The sequence below is a fragment of the Lampetra fluviatilis genome, chromosome 31, assembly GCF_964198595.1.
Source record: "Lampetra fluviatilis chromosome 31, kcLamFluv1.1, whole genome shotgun sequence".
In the NCBI taxonomy this organism is placed as follows: Eukaryota; Metazoa; Chordata; class Hyperoartia; order Petromyzontiformes; family Petromyzontidae; genus Lampetra; species Lampetra fluviatilis.
Genome location: NC_136305.1, coordinates 215187 through 229489, shown reverse-complemented (window position 1 = coordinate 229489; position 14303 = coordinate 215187). Strand labels below are relative to the sequence as shown.

Below are 14303 nucleotides of genomic sequence, written 5' to 3'. Positions count from 1 at the left end.
GTCACGAATAGGAACAGAGGTTGAAGACTTTTTAAGGTTTTACAAACACTATCCGTGAGCCCACCTTCTTCCCTGAGAACTGTCGTATGATGTGGAGACCTCCTCGCTGAATCCTGAAGAGGTAAACCTTGAGCAGACAGACACACAGGAACGTGTGACATTACGATATAAAATAACCACAAACTCGAGTGCACTTATTTCAGTACGAGAATGCTACGTAAACATTTGAGTTTCAAAATTAGACTGCATTGCTATCAGTTTTGTCTTTTGTACAAAGGTGGTGCCTGGTGCTTCCAATATCGCTTCATCACTGCCCACACGAAAAGACAAAGATCCCGCATTTGGCTTTATGAAGTACAGGGGCAAGTGCTGTTTGTGGGAGCATGTTAGTAATGGAATGGCACGCAATGGGCTGGTACGGACAGCACCATGCCAGGCTGCCTGCGTCTCCCCAGCGCTGTTGTGCACACACCACAGGAGGCCGAGTTGTGTGTGTAAGCATGGTTGAGGCGTCTCGCGTAACCCTCACCTCTCCGACGTTGGCTCTTTGCGGCGCTCCGCCCACGACCTCCGTGCTCTGTGGGTGTGTGAAGTGCCCCGCTGTGATGCTGTACCCTGCAACGATTCCACCAGAGTTGTTAGAAGCTGGAGCCCTGGCTACACCCTTCGATTTGTCTGTGACTCTGGGTGAATCGAACACAGCCATGGCAGTACTCACCTGCTCAGGATATGCAATCGTCCCAAATCTATAGTGAATATCCAAACTCTGCATAGTCAGTCACCCACGACAGAGCTTTTCGTGATTACGAATTCGCAGGTGCATGAAGTGTGCAGGGTCTTAATTTGCCTAGAAACTCCCCCACCAGACATGACACCCTGATTTGTTCCCTGCGGAGTACATTATATTCAAGATACGCACTCGGAGTGATGTGTGTAAGAATCATATACGTATGATTGTATTCAAATTATCTACAAAAGGATGTGCTGCTACATTTAGACAAACGAAGCAAACTGAAACTGTATAAACAGTTTAAGTTAAACTGTATAAGTCAGAAACACCAAGAAACAATACAAACGTGACAGTTAACACAAGACAAGAAATTTAAGTGACAGCTCTGCGATGTTTTTTTGAGTCGTACGGCGCTGTTCGGCACAATGTCTGACGTTTTGCTCCACGAGCTGGGAGCTTCTCCAGGAATAGCACGTGGAGCAAAATGTCAGACATCGCGCCAAACAACGTGCAGTACAGCCCTCGGGTGACACGTGAGAGAGCTGCGCGTCACAACCGCGTCAACCTACGCTTGTTGCAAAGTAGCCATTTCTTGGATTGAATCATGACTAGTAATCGTGCCAGTTCATCGTGGCTGCTGGAGGTGGGAAGGGGGAGGATCGTTGTCCACTTCCCGGGCAGCGTTTCACAGGCCGAGCGCACGTGCTGCCGTGCCAGGTCACGACGACGAAGTTCATTAGCATTTGTTCGTTTGAGTTCATGGCTCTCCAGCGCCCAGCCACCTGCACCTGGGAACAAGCTCAGCACCCAGCTACCTGCGCCTAAAGTAGCAGCAAACAGGCGGCAACATCTGCAACCTGTTGTGTGCAACGAGGCGCGCTCTGCCAAGTCCCGACGTTTCCATCAAGCGACAGCAGTGGCGGCGGCTTTCCTACGTTCTCAGATGGGGCCCTCGTCAGAGGAAGAGGGCTTCATCCCGGTGCCAACGCGCAATATCCTGCGGAGGCATCTACAGCACGGCTCCGCAAGGTGTCAAATGAAACACGGTGATGTGTCTTAACAAACAGTTTTTTTATTTTCCCATGCCCTTCCCCCCAGTGTTATCCTGATTGTGCTGCCGGTGTCGTGTCACGAGATGAATAATCTATGAGGAACCCTCGCAGGGCAGGGCAACACGACGTGTGAGAGCATGGTCTGTGGTAGGAGGCATTACAGAACGACTTTTTAGATCCCTGCAAGTGACCTCTTGACTGGACTTGGAGCCAACACTTTACCACTCACTTTGCTACAGAGAGTAAGAGTCACACGGTAGTCAAACCCATAGTTTTCATTTACGGAGGTGGAATTGTGTCAAGTTAAGTAAAAACCCAAATTAATATGAATTCATTTATTGCGCAGTCATTGGTGATCCGAGTGAAACCATCAACTCACTATCACAGGTGGATGACCGGATTTAAACCAGAAGTCTCAGCTGTGTTAGCTCAGCGCTCTGATCTCTGAGCCAGCTGACCACCTACGGTGCTGTGTCCTATGAACAAATGAGAAAGTGCACCTTGAGCAGAAAACATTCTTGGCTCTTAAACTTAAAAACACACCGACCACCACACTCCATAACAAGACGCAGAACCTCTCGGTCTGCCTAAGGAACTGGACAATTTTCCATTTCCTCTGCAAACACAAAGCGTAAACAAATTAATGGCTAAACAAGCTGACAAATTGACAAGTGAACACGTTTGCAGTTTTTTGCAAACGTGGGGGGGCCTTAATTTTCCGCTCTCAATCCCAGGATGCTGGCAGCAGATTGCGAGGCGCCCGCGCGCGTGACCATGAAGCCGAACAGCTGCGTGGTACCACGCATCGGCACGCAAATTAATTCCCCATACAAGTGTAGTGACATGAAACGGGTCACTACGTAGCATAGCGCGGGTTGCTGGCAGAGAAGGGGATCTGCAGTTGCAGCAGCCCTGCCTGTCAGCAGGTCACGTGATAAGTCAGAGAGAGGGATGTAGGGGAAAGGTGATAGAGGGGGCATGTGAGGTGAGCCCGGGAACCTTCTAGTAGGTTCTAGAAGGGGGGCGTGGCCGGGGCGGAGCGAGGCCAAGCAAGGAGGATAAAAGGGGACCCCGAGCGAAGGTTCGGGGCTGTTGCTTGGAGTGGGATCCCGTCGTGCTGCTGGAGTCTTCGTCTGCGTCTTCACCTTCTCGGCGTCGTCAGTCAGGCAGTCTGCCAGCTGTCCTGACTGACAGTTGTAGTTATCCCTTGTGACCTGTGAAGGCTGTTAATAAATAGAGTGCCTCCTACTCCTAGTGTCTCTGAGTGCGTCACTACACAACGGAAAAACTCTTGTCAAAGAAAATTAGTAAGAAAATACAAAATTCCTATTCTGTTGTTGCTGCTGCTGTTTGAATCGATGATGCGAGAAGAGAAGAGAGTGGGCACCCATGGCCCACTGGGCCGGATCATCAGCAGCGGTGCTTGGTCGACATGAGACATGGTATGAGGAATTGAATGGGACCCCCCACTCCTTCCCCGTTCTATAACCGTCGACGGTGTGTCGATGTCCGTGAGCAGATCTCGAGCACCCACATCCACCAATCACACAAAGTCGCCCCTCTCAAGGCCCAACACAACAACTTGCCACCGCCGTAGGCAAACGCCCACATTGTCTCGGCCTAAAGTTGGCACCGCCAAGGCCTCGATGCCAACCGCCAGCACTCGCCTCCTCCTACGCCCCTCTTCTTAGCCCGGCGCTTGGGCCCCCCACGGCCCATGGGCATTGGTGCAGTTGCACCGCCTGCACGCTGGACATAGCTGTGCCACGGCTCACCGAGGTAGCTGCTGTAGCCGACAGCGCGGCGCTCGCTCTCCGAGTAGAAGGAGTTGGCGCGTGTGGTCAGGTTGTGCAGGATCACCGTGCCCGTCCAGTAGAAAGAGCCGGGAGCACCCAGCACGACCGCATCCTAGGACACGCAAAGCACCGCCACCCCACCCTCGCCATTACAAATGCCACTGATCCAACACCCGCCCAACATCACTGCGTATGACCCTCTTGTCAATCCGCCGCTGGATGGGGGCCTCCCCATGCTTACACAGGAGTTATTTCGAACACGCTACGCTCACCACGCTGGTGAGTGGGAGTTTATGAAAGTGAGCACGGAGTTCTGTGCGGTAATGGATATTGTTGCACTGCGGCGCATCAGGTAGCGGCGGTTATCCAGCCAAGCCCTGTCCAGGATCAAGCTCACCTAGCGCATTCTGGGCAATTTGGTCAGAGGCGCAATGTACAAATAAAAATGAAATGAAGCTCGTCATCAGTACGATGAACAGATTCAGCCTCACTGCCATCTTAAACTGTGGCGAGATGCTAAATACCTCGCCTGGTATGGAGGAGGTTGTGGGTTCCATACCGACCCTGACGCCTGCTGTATATTTGGAGTTTGCATGTTCTCCCCGTGGTCGCGTGGATTGTTCTCTGGGTGCTCTGGGTTTTCCCTCCGCATTTAGAATCAACATCATATTTGGCTGCGCTAAATTTTAACGTGATAAACCACTTCGTCGAGCTATTATTTGTGGCCAGGTTGCTTCTGAAAAAGAGCTATATAGCTCAGTGGACTTTACCTGGTAAAATAAAATTTGAATGAACATTTAATTTTTTTTTACGTTCATCGATGTCGCCGTCTCGGGCAAGTACGGTGGATCACGGGAGACTGACCTCGAGGAAGAGTCCCGCGATCCCTGCCTGGCAGGAGCCGTGCTCCTCCCCATACTTCTTCTGGTGCTCTGCGCGACAGATGCAACGGTTGACATCAGCCCCGGCAAAGAAACACGGTGAACACCGGCCCTACCTTCAATGCCGCAACCCTCTTCGCCCGCACCATACATGAAGAATAGTATGTAACGCCTTCCAACATGCGTTTGTCTTTGTAAATATTCAATCAGCAGGATAGCAGCTGGCGGGTTAGCTGTCAGGGCCAATAATACTTTTATCCTCTGGCTTGGGTCTCCACGTTTTGGCCAACAAAAGCGTTAATAATAAAGATAATATTATTATTTTACAGCCTTATCACCGCTCCAGTCCTGGAGGAAGGCCTCCCCATGCCATGTCGGCCATACTTCACCACCCTGGTCAATGCGAGATGGTGAATCAGGCGACCCAACCAAAACTGGTTCAGATATATCTTACCACTGATGGAAACAATGTCTGGGAATTGAGCTCAGATTGCTCGATTCATAACAGAGTGCACTAACCACTGGGCCACTCCTCCACTCTGGGTTAAATCTTTTTTTTTCGAACGCCTTTTATTTCAGTAGGAAAAGCCTCAAACGAATCTAGGCGTGTGGTATAAAACAACCTTGACCTTCACCTTAACCATCGCCTGGCCACCTCACAGTCCAGCAGTTTTGGCCGTTTCACAACTCTCTACTCGACTCCCAAAGTGGTGGATCAGAGGTAAAAAAAAAATGGCCACCACCGTGCCCAGCTCATTAAAGGTCTCGCTGTACTCCGCTGGCTCGGCCGCACCTTTAAAGCAGGGGATGATGTGTGTGCTCTCGCTGGGGGCGAGGCTGGCGGGGATGATGTAGCACAGGCCATGCGGCAGCTTCCACTCCCTCACGTAGAACGCGTTCTTCCAGCGGTGAGCGCACGCCTACAGTGGCAACGCACGGAAACGTACGGGTGAGAACAAGGAGGGCGAGGAGGTAGTGTTGGTGGGTACTACGTTGGTGAGCCCTGGCCGATAAGACTGCGCTTACCAGGATCTTGCCGTCGGGTTTGTTCTGCCGGGCCATGCTGACGCCGAGCCACTGGTTGTCGCGCTCCTCCAGGCACGTGCGCCCACATTGGTGGTTGTGCCGCGAGCCTGGGGGCCGTGACCCAGAGGTGACAACGGTGAGGTAACGCACCCAATCCGTGCGCCTCCACAGACCCGACCACCGAGAGGATTAAAAACCAGCGGCGTAACGATCCTCCAACTGCCCATTTATTAAATTGTCATTATTCAGGGTTATTGTTTGATTCAAGAATACATGATTTATTGTCTGGTTTGTACCATCTTTATGCGTACGGCCTCATTTTTATCATCTCCTTTATGTGGTATTGTCTTACATCAGGTGGCTTATCATGGCACCACGATGGGAACAATGGAATCAAAGAGCCATAAATATACGTAGCGTTTCCATGTCATTTCATAGTGTTCCCCCCCCCCCCCCCATAAATGCTCCACCACATCCCAGCTAAAGAAAACGTTCACTTCCTTCCTGAAGAGTTGTCTCAGTATATTGGTGACCTATAGCCATGCTTAAAGCTACATTAATAACATTTACACTGCTGAATTTGGTGATGAATCAAATTATATGGGGCCACTAAGGTGAAAAGCATTGAGAACATATATATGTTGAACTTCTTTTGCACCGTACGTAGTCAACCGCGCTAATCCGAGGTGCGTGGAAGGACAACAAACTAAACATAAACTGTTCTAAAGAAATTAGTTTTCAAAGTAGATCGCTCCAGTGGCTTTCTAATATCAGAAGGGCATTCTAGACGACTGCAGAAGCACATCTGAAAGCGCACAATGCAGTGGACCATCTTTGTCCGATGGCCAGCTAAAAGCCGCTGCTGTGATGATGACCGGAAGTGGCCATCAGTGGCCTCCTACCGCCATGTGGAAGGAGCAATAATTAGAAGCCAACCCACCTGAGAGGTAGACTGATGGGGTAATGGAGGAAAACTTAAGAGAGACAAACATAGCTCAACAGGAAGCGATGCCATGCCAGAGAGGAGGAGTAGAATGAGTTCACTCAGCCAGAGTTCACTCAGCCTCGTCAGCTGCCGTGTGCCGATTGACGGAAGAGAGAGTTGAAGGCAGAGTGCAGACGCAGAGGTGTCGTCACAACGACGTCTCCGTGGTTACGGCCTCTCACCCAGCAGCATCTCAGTGCAGCTCTGCTCGCCGTTCGGCTGCACCCGGCACTTAAAGATGGCACCCGGGTGCACAGTCTCCGTCAGGAGATCCGAGTTGGCTTTCGGAGCTCCCACCAGGATCCTGTGCGTGCCACGTAGTGAAATAAGGGACACGGGAGACGCAGAGATGAACGTGAAAATGAAATTGATAACTCTGTCTGCTTTATGGTTCATGGTCATTGTGGGCCCACGCAGTCGATGTCGTCACTGCCACTGCCAGATTGTGTGACTTGAAAAACCATTACCTGGCGTCACAGGTCCAATGGCGAATGAGAAAGTAGCGTTTAGTCAAAACTCCACACTAAAGTTCAAGATTTGCATCATTTAAAGCACCCCGGCAAAGGTTAGGAAATATTTTTTTGTTAAAGTAATTTATTACCAAACATGAAGGCTCTAAAGCTTTCAGAATAAATAACCACGGATAAATACACAAGCACAGGCAATAACATCTCCTTCGTCTTCATTTATACAATTTTAAAGTCTATTAGTAAACGCTGACAGGGCAAATACAAACACGCAATCAATCTTGGTACGAACGGCGCTGTAGAGCAGCGTCTCAAGCGCGTGAGGGCCCCGAGATCGCTCGGTCGTGAAAATGCGAGGAATGTTGTGCAGCGCGGGAGCGAGAGGCGAGGGCGCAAGTGCTGGAGGTGGCCGCGCACGTCTTCACACAGAAAGACGCTTGTTTACAGGGCCCTTAACGCGTTGCACATGTTCGGCCCCAAACTGTTTTTAATGCCGCTTTTTCGTGTTCCACCAACACCGCGCCACACATCCCACCTAAAGAAAACATTTATTTCCCTGCCGAAAGGTTGTTCTTGTGTTATATTTCTTTTGTCGCGATTTTTTTCGCGTTCCTTTTACCGCTTAAACAAGAAATGGTCACGTGCTGTGCGACCTGAGAGCGGCGTGGAGCTGCGGGGCCGGCACGCCGCTCGCGGCCCGCCCGCCCGCCCCACGGGAACTCGGTCCGCTCACCCGGTTCGGCACACCCACGCCAACTGCGGTGCCCACGACTATGGTGGTGGGCCATTGTGTGCCCACCGAGTCTCGACGGAAAGTAAAATTACGGAAAAAATACGCGACTTCGTAATATGGCCTGAAGTTCCGGAAATGCAAATATTTTAGTGAGTAAATCATCCGATTTATTTATAGTCAGGCGAGAAACCAGTGAGACGAATGACCTCACAAGGCACGAACATCGGATCACCTCCCTTACAAGCCATATCCCAAACAAGTCATTTATTAGCGCCCAATAGAGCCACACCCTTGTATTAACCCAGACTGTACAATGTCAACACGCACAACTGCAGAGGAAGCCAGCGTCGGCACTGGGCGTGCGGTGCGCGTTGACGCACGCGCCATGACCGTCAGCGCTTTGAGTCCATCGGAAGCGCTTAGCACGAGCACGGCAAACACGCAACCAGCGCAGGGCGAACAGCCTCCGTCACACGCGGCGCGCACGCTGCGGCCCTAAAAATACAGCCTCAAACTGCAACAAAAAACAACGACTTGGCACATGTGGGCCCTCTGGGGGGGATGTGAAGATGAAGAGTGCGTGGCTTTGGGATGACGTAGGGCTCTTCAAGCGGGATCCACGTGCACACGGGGGAGGCACCGCGCAAAATAAAAATCCATGCTATCTTCAAAACACGGACCGGACGTCTGACCACGTTGTCTGACCACGTAAGTGGTTATTTTTTTTACTTATTTCCCCCAAAATGCGGTGAAGGTGTAGGCCACAATGTAACACCCCAAACAATGTGCGTGTAACATCAAAGATTACTCTGCACACCGCAATGTGAGCCACACAAACGGCAGGGCTTGGCATCAAGAGTATAGTAGTGTGCACAAATTGTTTTACCTTGCGTTGTTTTGGTTGTTTAAACCCGACGTGCCAGCCTTGATTGAGAAAGGTTTCTAGAATGGTGACATGGTAATACATCTGAACTGGCAAATTACATACTCTTAGGTTTTTTCCGGTAAAGTTACGTAGGTAAAAAATAAAATTAAAAGTTGATGTTAAAATAAAATACTAAATGTGATTTCTTATTTTATTTTATTTCTATTATTACTTTTATTAACTTTTAATTTTATTTTTTACCTACGTGACTTTACCGAAAAAACCCAAGAGTATGAATCCTTGCAGTCACGAAAGCTTCAAATCTGGCAAATTACAGCCGCTCAAACCTCTCAAAAGGTGACATCGGGAGTGTGAAATTTTATTTTCACCACACATTGCCCCATAAATTGCAGCAGCAGTTATTTTGTGCTCTTTCTCAACACAGCGGAATATCAGCGGAGTAGCGGCGTGGTTGGCATGGGCCCTGGTGCGTGGAATGAAATGGGCCCTCTGTTTAATTCCCCCTCTTCGTCGTCTGGCACCGACACGGTTGCACCACGTGCACACTCGATAGCTACGCCATTGAGGAATACAGCTCATTGCAGTCGTGTTAAACCCACGAGTACACTAACTCCTACGCTCCCAGCCCAAGTTCATGAACCATATCAGCCAACAGAGGGAAGCAGTGGCAATTTGGAGCTATGGTTCTGATCTCAATGACACGCACTTATCTCAAGTGTCAAGCAGCCAGCCTGGCACGCATCCACGACAGAATGAATGAGTCTCAATACATCGCCATGGTTTGTAGTGCAATGAGCGCTACTTGGCGAGAGGGGTCTTTGTTAAAATACAAAGATTTTACATAACACAGCTTTATAATAGAAACAGAATGGTTACACTTCTTCAATGGTCCTCTTCTCCTCTGCCTATGACTGTCTCTTTTCTTATATACAGACCTCTTCCTACTCCCCGTGGAAATCATCCAGCATCTATTCTGGCCAGCGTCATGATATGCAGAAGCATTCTTCATCAGACGCTATATGAATCAGGATTGTACTGAATGGTATTGTGCTTTTCAGCGTGGCAATTCTGAAAGAGGAGTACAGCGTCAGCTTTACCGCCACACATTTTCTATCACAATGCAATGTACACAGCTGCTTAGGTGGCGTGGTGGCGCAATGGTTAGCAGAGGGCTATAAATCTGTCGACCTGGGTTATCATCTCTCCACGGTGAAGAGATGATAACCACCTCGCGCCTGGTATACAGCCTGTTGTATATTTGGAGTCTGCATGTTCTCCCCGTGGTTGCGTAGATTTTTCTTTACAATAGTTATTACAGAATTACATGAAAATGTACAATATTTCATATTTGTGAGTTTAACAATACATCCATTTTTTTTTATATTCTTTGGGTCTTTCGGTAAAGTCGCGTCGATAGGTTCAAAGAAAATAACCCCTTTTTCCTGATGACGGCCGTGTTGAGATTGAAACGTCGTAGTTTTTGTTATTTTCTTTGAACCTATCTATGTGACTTTACCAAAAGACCCAAAGAATATGAATCCCTGCAGTCACAAAAGCTTTAAGTCAAGCTTCCCTTCTTCTTGCACCGTAACACACACGGACTCTATGTGCATTTTAATACAGTGCATTCCTGTGCTCATGTCCCGACTTACGAAGCGCTCGACTAACGAGCGGGTCTCAGAACTGAACACGTTCGTAAGTCGATGACTGCCCGTATAGTATACACTCAACAGTGCTGATTGTTGCTGGCCGTTCGGCGTTTTGGGGCTTTGGTGCTGTGCTAAGAAACCCTGACATTTGTGTAACTGTCAGTAAGAGGGGTAACAACTATCCCTCGGCAGAGCGGGCGGCATTAGCAGCAATATCCCGCGTGGGCGACAGGAACATTACCCTCCGAATAGCACGGTTGGTTATGTACGGTGCAAAAGAAGTTCAACATACATTACAGACACGATCGTCCCCCCCCCCAACCCCAGCGAACACATTCGTCACCGAGTCTACTGCTGGCAACTGTGGGTTCAACCACCTCACGCAAAGTCACTCTGCAGTTCATGTCGAGTGTTTTCTACAATGGCATCTCCCCCCCTCTTGAAATCATCGTAACTCTACAGCGCTTATCGGCCACGTTGGTATGAGCGACGTAGCGTGGTTGGTATGAGACGTCGCGTGGTTGGTATGAGACGTCGCGTGGTTGGTATGGGTACATCATCCAAATGGGGGGCCCCTGTCCTTTACCTCCCCAACCCCAACGTCCCCGTGTGGTCCCCCGAAGTCCGGGCACGGTTGTTGCGCCGTCTGCTCAAACAGCTACGCAGCTGGTCGGCTCGTGCGTTGCATCGGCTTACGCACATGCAGCAGCAGCAGTATTATTACCACCACGCGTGCAATATAATGCGGCGTGTTCAAATGCAATTGGCATGCAGACGTCACACAATGCACACATCGCTTGTGTACGGTCATCGTTTCATTACACACCTCGGCTGAAGCACGTGCAAACCGGTCTGTCGACCACACGGCGCTGTTCATCACACCCAATCACGCCCGTGTGGATTGCGCGTGTTACATTGCAGGCTCCCTGAATGGCACAGACGGGCGGTAGAATTGCCGCTGAGTGATCATCTCGTGAAGCCGGAACGCAACACGAAGGGCTGGTGTGGCCAGGATCATGGCCGGCTGCCTTTGTCTCTCCGATGTGCGCACACACACTGTAGAAAGTATATATTTAAGGTCGAGTAGATCTAGGGGAGTCCCAAGCAAAGTTTAGACATACCTTTTCAGGTATGTCATTTAAGGCCGAGTCGATCTAGAGCAGGCCCGGTTCTGATACCACTCACCACTAATGTTAGCCTGGGCCAGGAATCGAAATAAGAAATGTTCGTAGCGCAGTGCCTTGAACCACTGCGCCACCGCTCACCACACACCCCACACATGGGTACACACACTACGCACATGGGTACACATGGGTACACACACTACGCACATGGGTACACACACTACGCACATGGGTACACATGGGTACACACACTACGCACATGGGTACACATGGGTACACACACTACGCACATGGGTACACATGGGTACACACACTACGCACATGGGTACACACGGGTACACACACTACGCACATGGGTACACACGGGTACACGCATCACACACGGGTACACGCATCACACACGGGTACACGCATCACACACGGGTACACGCATCACACACGGGTACACGCATCACACACGGGTACACGCATCACACACGGGTACACGCATCACACACGGGTACACGCATCACACACGGGTACACGCATCACACACGGGTACACGCATCACACACGGGTACACGCATCACACACGGGTACACGCATCACACACGGGTACACGCATCACACACGGGTACACGCATCACACACGGGTACACACACGCAGACGGGTACCCGGCGCGGCGCCCTACCAGCTGGAGTCCCTGTAGCTGTGCCCCAGCACGGAGTAGCCGAAGTAGCTGCCATTGGGTCCCGTGAACACGAGCCGGGACTCCAGGTCCACGTTGTAGGCGCGGGCGCAGCACAGCAGGGCGAGCGAGTGGAGCAACAGCCGGGGAGCTCGGCACAGGGGGCCCAGCCAGGCCATGGCACGCGTGTGTGTGTGTACACGTGTGTGCGCGCGCGTGTGTGTGTACACGCGTGCGTGTGTCTGTATGTATGAGTTTGTATGTGTATTTGTGTGTATCAGTTTGTACGTGTGTATGAGTTTGTGTGTACGAGTTTGTTGTATACGTACACGTGTTTATTCGCTTGTGTATGTGGTTAAGCGAGTGTGTGTAGGTGGGTGTACCAGTGCGTGTATGCTCATTAAACGATCATGCAAATACGTGTAGTAGTAGTATACGTTTATGCATATGTTTTAATATATGTTAGCGATTATACGTGTGTAAATAACTACGTTTATGTATAGTATATCATTAATATTGCACGCGTAAATGCATGTCCACATGTACGTAAGTGTATGTCGTGTATGACGCCTCGCGTGTTGTGCTCGAGCCGGCAGCGTAGATGTGGGTACGAGTCAGAGAGAGTATTGTGGATGGGGGTGTTTGTCTCCGTACGCAGTCCAGATGTTACGAATTCCACTGCATCCTGAAGTATGTTGCGACTTGTGCGCACGGCCGCATCTCCAGGAGGCAGCTCTCCCGCAAAGAACGTGGCCAAATCCAACCAAACTGAAGCCCGCTTGCAGTCCCCGTCCCCCACTCAACACATCTGATCCTCCTCTCACGCCCGTGGCTCGCAGCAGCTCAGCGTCACCCAAACTGCGTGTCGCCGCGCTCCGCTCGCTCTGCCCCACAGCTCGTGTCAAATCCCAGCGTCGCGCGTGGTCTCACGAGCGCAGGTTCCTCCCTTGCTGCCTCTGCTCCTGCTGCTCCTGCCAATACACCACGGGCGCGTACACAGGAACACGCGGAGGACTGATGCGCACTGGCGCGCACACTCAGACGCAACACGTGGACCCGCGCGCGCAGCACAGGCGGGGGCTCTGCTGTGGCTCCGTGCGTCACGAATCTCGCACCCCCCCACCACCCAACCCCAACTTCTCCCACCCCCCCACCATCCAACCCCAACTTCTCCCACCCCCCCCACCACCAAACCCAAACTTCTCCCTCCCCACCACCCCCATCCGCATGATCCCCTGCCCCTCGCATTATTCAAAGCGCGCGGCTCCTATGCGCATGAATAAAATATCCCTTTTAGATAGCAGTGCTATGCCAATCCACTCCTGGAAGAAGGCCCTCACTCGTCCTCCACGCTGCTGTGTCGGTCGTAGGAGTTGTTTAACTATCCTTCAGCATGCTGGTCGGTGCGATGTTGGCGATGTTCAAATCTACAACAATGTAGATTCACATACTGTATATATATCAGGCGCACGTTGAATTTACTACAGTATATTCATTACATCGTCATTGGCCAATGCTCCCACATATATGGGCCCGATCCGTGCGCTGTTGTTGGCGGATTTCCCTTTTCGTCCGATTTTTGGCGAAAGCTTCCCCCATTGTGTTCCTCACCACCACCACCACAAGCGATGAATGTGGCAAACCGCCCATGTGGTGAGATTCGGCCGTTGACTTGCTCGGTATCTTCATAACCATTACTTATATATAATTAATAGCCCGCGTATGTGAAGGTACCGTAGCTTATATATCTTGCACTCTCCGATGATGTTTCAATCGCTTACATGCGGAATGGAGTGGCAGGATAGGGGGGAGCGCTGAATAGGAGCAGGGCTTCATTTTTGACTCGTAGCCACAACAATGTCGAGAGGTATACTGGATGTGGTGTTCCGCATGCGGACATATCCGAGTGACCGACGCAGACTGACCCATTTGAAATGAAGCCATGGATGTTCATGTCAGCACTCACTGCCACATTAAGTTCAGACACATGTGAACTCTTCCCTTGTTTGGCTGAGTAATCTACAGCCAAATGTGCACGCCGTGTCTGTACTGGAGGGATGGTACTGTCCCACGAGGACACGAGAGATGCCAGTGTTGTCACCCTGTACAAAACAGGGGAGACAGGAGTGACTGTAACAACAACCGTGGCATCTCCTTACTCAGCACCACTGGTAAGCTCTTTGCGAGCGTTGCACTGAATAGACTCCAGGTCCTCGCAGATAAGCTTTATCCAGAGCCACAGGCAGGGTTCAGAGCAGGAAGATCAACCACGGACGTGATTTTCTCTCTGAGACAACTCCAGGAGA

The 14303-nt window shown here is 50.7% G+C and overlaps 1 protein-coding gene across 1 annotated transcript in view; it reads right to left on the bottom strand.

Moving 5' to 3' along the window:
- The window catches only part of ITGA9 (integrin subunit alpha 9), a 62306-nt gene extending 49223 nt beyond the window's left edge, over positions 1-13083 (bottom strand). The window contains exons 1-8 of the mRNA XM_078870763.1: positions 12001-13083; positions 6653-6774; positions 5486-5592; positions 5253-5379; positions 4443-4510; positions 3558-3690; positions 530-615; positions 65-127 (exon numbers count right to left, since the gene is read on the bottom strand). Coding sequence (XP_078726889.1) covers positions 65-127; positions 530-615; positions 3558-3690; positions 4443-4510; positions 5253-5379; positions 5486-5592; positions 6653-6774; positions 12001-12176 — 882 coding nt within the window. The 5' untranslated portion in view covers positions 12177-13083. The remainder of the gene's footprint in view (positions 1-64; positions 128-529; positions 616-3557; positions 3691-4442; positions 4511-5252; positions 5380-5485; positions 5593-6652; positions 6775-12000) is intronic.
- Positions 13084-14303: the final 1220 nt, after the last annotated feature.